Raw genomic sequence first — 3,331 nt, 5'->3', positions numbered from 1 at the left:
GCTATTATGTACCAAGACCAGAGGCCCTTCTTATTACTTATGTATGCAGTGAGATGTCTGATTTATAACTCTAGTTAAACTGCCGAGACAGACGCGTGCCCAAATAAAAACATTCGTACCAAGTAATGTTTATTTAAGAAGTCTTGCCTTATTTGTGTAAAATACTAACTCTCTTATCAAATATCCATAGGCAATGCCAATGTCACACACAGTTGGCACATATGTTGTCCCTTGGAGGTTAGTGAGTAAAGCTTGCTTTTGGCTGGGGGAAGGTCCGCTTAAGCCACAATACAACAACATGTGTATCCCATTGCTTTACTATTGACACTGACATAATTTACCCACGTTTTAGATGTTCATGTTTTAGCCTTTTATTCTATAAATGCAAATAACACCTTGCAACTTATTTCTTGCCTTCTCAACCAGACCCCCCACCCCTCTTCAGTCCCCATCCTAATTGTAAACTCTGATGATTGTGTTAGTGACGGACATTTCCTTTTGGCAGCTCAGTGGCCCCCAAAGGAGAACCACAAAGCCGTGGCACGTGTGCATTTGTATAGAGAACCATCAGACCTTAAAAAGAGGAGGGCCCGGCGTGTGCCTCTCTTGGGGAGGGACCGAGCGCCCACATTAACGTAATAAACCGCAACTACATCTGCTAAACTATCTGCACATCCTCCAACGAAATCCACCAAACCCAAGCTTTGAACCCTCCCACTCCCACATCCAAATCCACTGGGATTTTCGTTTCGTCTGATTGGTTGAGGATGCGGCAACAAGGGGCGAGAACAATAGCATTATTCCGGCATAAAAAGAGTGCAGCTATGCCTTAGAGACGAAAACATTTCAGCAACACAGAGATCAATAGCTTAGCGAAAATATAAATTAGCAACCGAGGCTCCCGGTGTGACTGTAATTTCACAAACCTGGATATCATCCGAGACTTCGCCCACCTCTCCAAAGTGCTTTTCTGTCATTCGCAAAGATGCCCAAAGGATTCCTGGTAAAAAGAAACAAGAAATCAGCGCATGTTTCCTACAGGACTCGTACCGATGAGTATGAGCAGGAGCATCACACCCCAGACTTTCAGAGTCAGGTGGACTCATCTCCGCCTGTCTCTGTTGCGTTCTGTCTGGACCGTGCAGCCCCATCGCCGGACATCGCAGCAGACGCCCCGATCACCAGGCTGGATGCTGAAGCGGTTCAGTTTGGCAACCCCGAGGCGATGTACCAAGCCCTCTACAGCCCCACCCGGCCCATCAGCAAGGACCATGAGAGAATATATTACGGGAGAAGTTTTAATCTAGGCTCGCCAATTTCTGCCGAGTCATTCCCGACATCTGCCTCCATCAGCAGCTTTGATCATCTCCTGTTCGCCCCGGTGGATTTGAAAATAGGCACCAGCAATAGCAACCGCAGCGGCATCACCAGCAGCATCCCGGCTACAGTCATCAGGGGCGGTACCAAGAGGCCCGCATCCGACACTGCGCGCAAGAGCAAACCTGCATCCAAGAAACCCAAAGCCATCAGAAAACTGCATTTTGAAGACGAAATGACAACGTCTCCGGTACTTGGCCTTAAAATCAAAGAGGCTCCTGTCGACTTTAAACCCAGAACGCAGACATCGGCAGGCGGGAAGCCTTTAGGAGAGTTTGTCTGCCAATTGTGTAAGGAAGCTTACGCGGACACATTTTCTTTAGCCCAGCACAAGTGCTCTAGGATAGTGAGAGTTGAGTACAGGTGTCCTGAGTGTGATAAGATGTTCAGCTGCCCGGCTAACCTCGCCTCTCACCGGCGCTGGCACAAACCGAGAGCGCAGAGCGCAGAAGGGATACCATCTACCCAGAGAATCAAATCTGAAATGGCCAAAATGCACCCCGCTGTCAAGTCCATCCCGGAGGAAGCCAAAGACTCAAGAGCCGAGCTACTGAGTGACAGAGACACCCCAAGCCCAGGTGTGTCTGAATCGGGCTCGGAAGATGGTTTATACGACTGCCAATATTGTGGGAAAAGATTTAAGCGTCAAGCATACCTAAGAAAACACATTCTGGGACACCAAGCCTTGCAGAATAAAATGTTCGAGGACCACGCGTTTCAAAACAGCGACAGAGTGGAAGAGCAGGTGCCAGTGTCCACCTCATTCTCAGAGGAAAACCCAAACCAAAGTCCCCTGAATCTGAGCCCCGTGGACTGCCTTCTCTGCCCCGTTTGCGGGGAGAATTTCCCCAACAGGGCCAGCCAGGAGAGACACCTGCGTCTCATGCACTGCTCCCAGGTGTATCCCTGCAAGTATTGCCCTGCCACTTTCTACAGCTCACCCGGACTCACGAGGCACATCAACAAATGCCATCCGTCGGAAAATAGGCAGGTGATCCTGCTTCAAATGCCCGTGCGCCCGGCTTGCTGAACACAAGAAAACGCGTGCCTTGGACCGGAGCGTTGAAAAAAGTTATTTGCCTAGACTACTGAAAGACAGGGCAACTTAATGTTTAGATTTGTGTGTTCGATGAGAGGTATTCTATCAATGCCAATCAGCTGGTTGTTGAATGCTTATCCATTCCTTGAATAAAAAAATAGGCATATATTTTGAGATTTTTCTCAAATTAGTTTATCGAAAAAAAAACAAAGCGTTAGTTTGACTGTTAAATGTATTTTTCTAGGACAGCTGCAGACGTGCTCAAGTAATAGCTTCTAGACCTAAGAACTGTTTCATTTGATATGGGTATTTTCTCTCATAAAAGCCTTTTAATTCACCCACTGTGAATTTCTGTATATCATTAAACTTTATGTTAACTTATGAATTACAGGACAGACTTATCAACTTTGTCTTAAAAACCTAAAACTATCGAAACCTTTCCCTTTAGTAGAACCACAAATGCCTTTAGAATATAAGCACATCAAAACTCTGCTATATAACTGCCTTAAAAAGTCTACATAATAATGAATGTTTTCATTTAGAATGCGGCACATATTTTATTATTCATTGTTGCAATATTGTTTAATCATAATAATTGTATTTATGTATTTATTTATTTATTCTATTTGCAATTATCTTATGTAATGTATTGTTGTGTGATTATTCTGTGTCATTCTGGCAGTTCACATGTTGTAGCCAAATGTTATGTCAAAATGATGAGTTGTGATAATTGTCGTGGACCGGTCTAAATCTTCAATCTCCACAGCTCTTGTAAAACGTAAAGCTCTTACCTTAGATGCAATCTTTTTCTATGAACAGGTTATTTTCTTAAATGTTGGCTTTTATAGCGCTTTGATTGTATGTGTACACTGTTGTCTCCATTTATCCATCGAAATAAAAACGATATTTTCAAAA

The 3,331-nt window shown here is 44.5% G+C and overlaps 1 protein-coding gene across 1 annotated transcript; it reads left to right on the top strand.

The window, feature by feature from the left end:
• The first annotated feature begins 794 nt into the window (after positions 1–794).
• Positions 795–3,331, top strand: LOC106578112 (insulinoma-associated protein 1a). The gene has a single exon (XM_014156748.2). The coding sequence runs from the start codon at positions 986–988 to the stop codon at positions 2,405–2,407; it is 1,422 nt and encodes a 473-aa protein (XP_014012223.1). The 5' UTR covers positions 795–985; the 3' UTR covers positions 2,408–3,331.

The sequence above is a fragment of the Salmo salar genome, chromosome ssa01 (assembly GCF_905237065.1).
Source record: "Salmo salar chromosome ssa01, Ssal_v3.1, whole genome shotgun sequence".
NCBI classification, from domain to species: domain Eukaryota; kingdom Metazoa; phylum Chordata; class Actinopteri; order Salmoniformes; family Salmonidae; genus Salmo; species Salmo salar.
Note: the sequence above shows the minus strand (reverse complement) of the source record. Positions and strands in the feature narration are given on the sequence as shown.

Coding starts and splice junctions, on each gene's coding strand:
- LOC106578112 (XM_014156748.2), top strand. CDS start 986: ATGCCCAAAGGATTCCTGGTAAAAAGAAACAAGAAATCAGCGCATGTT.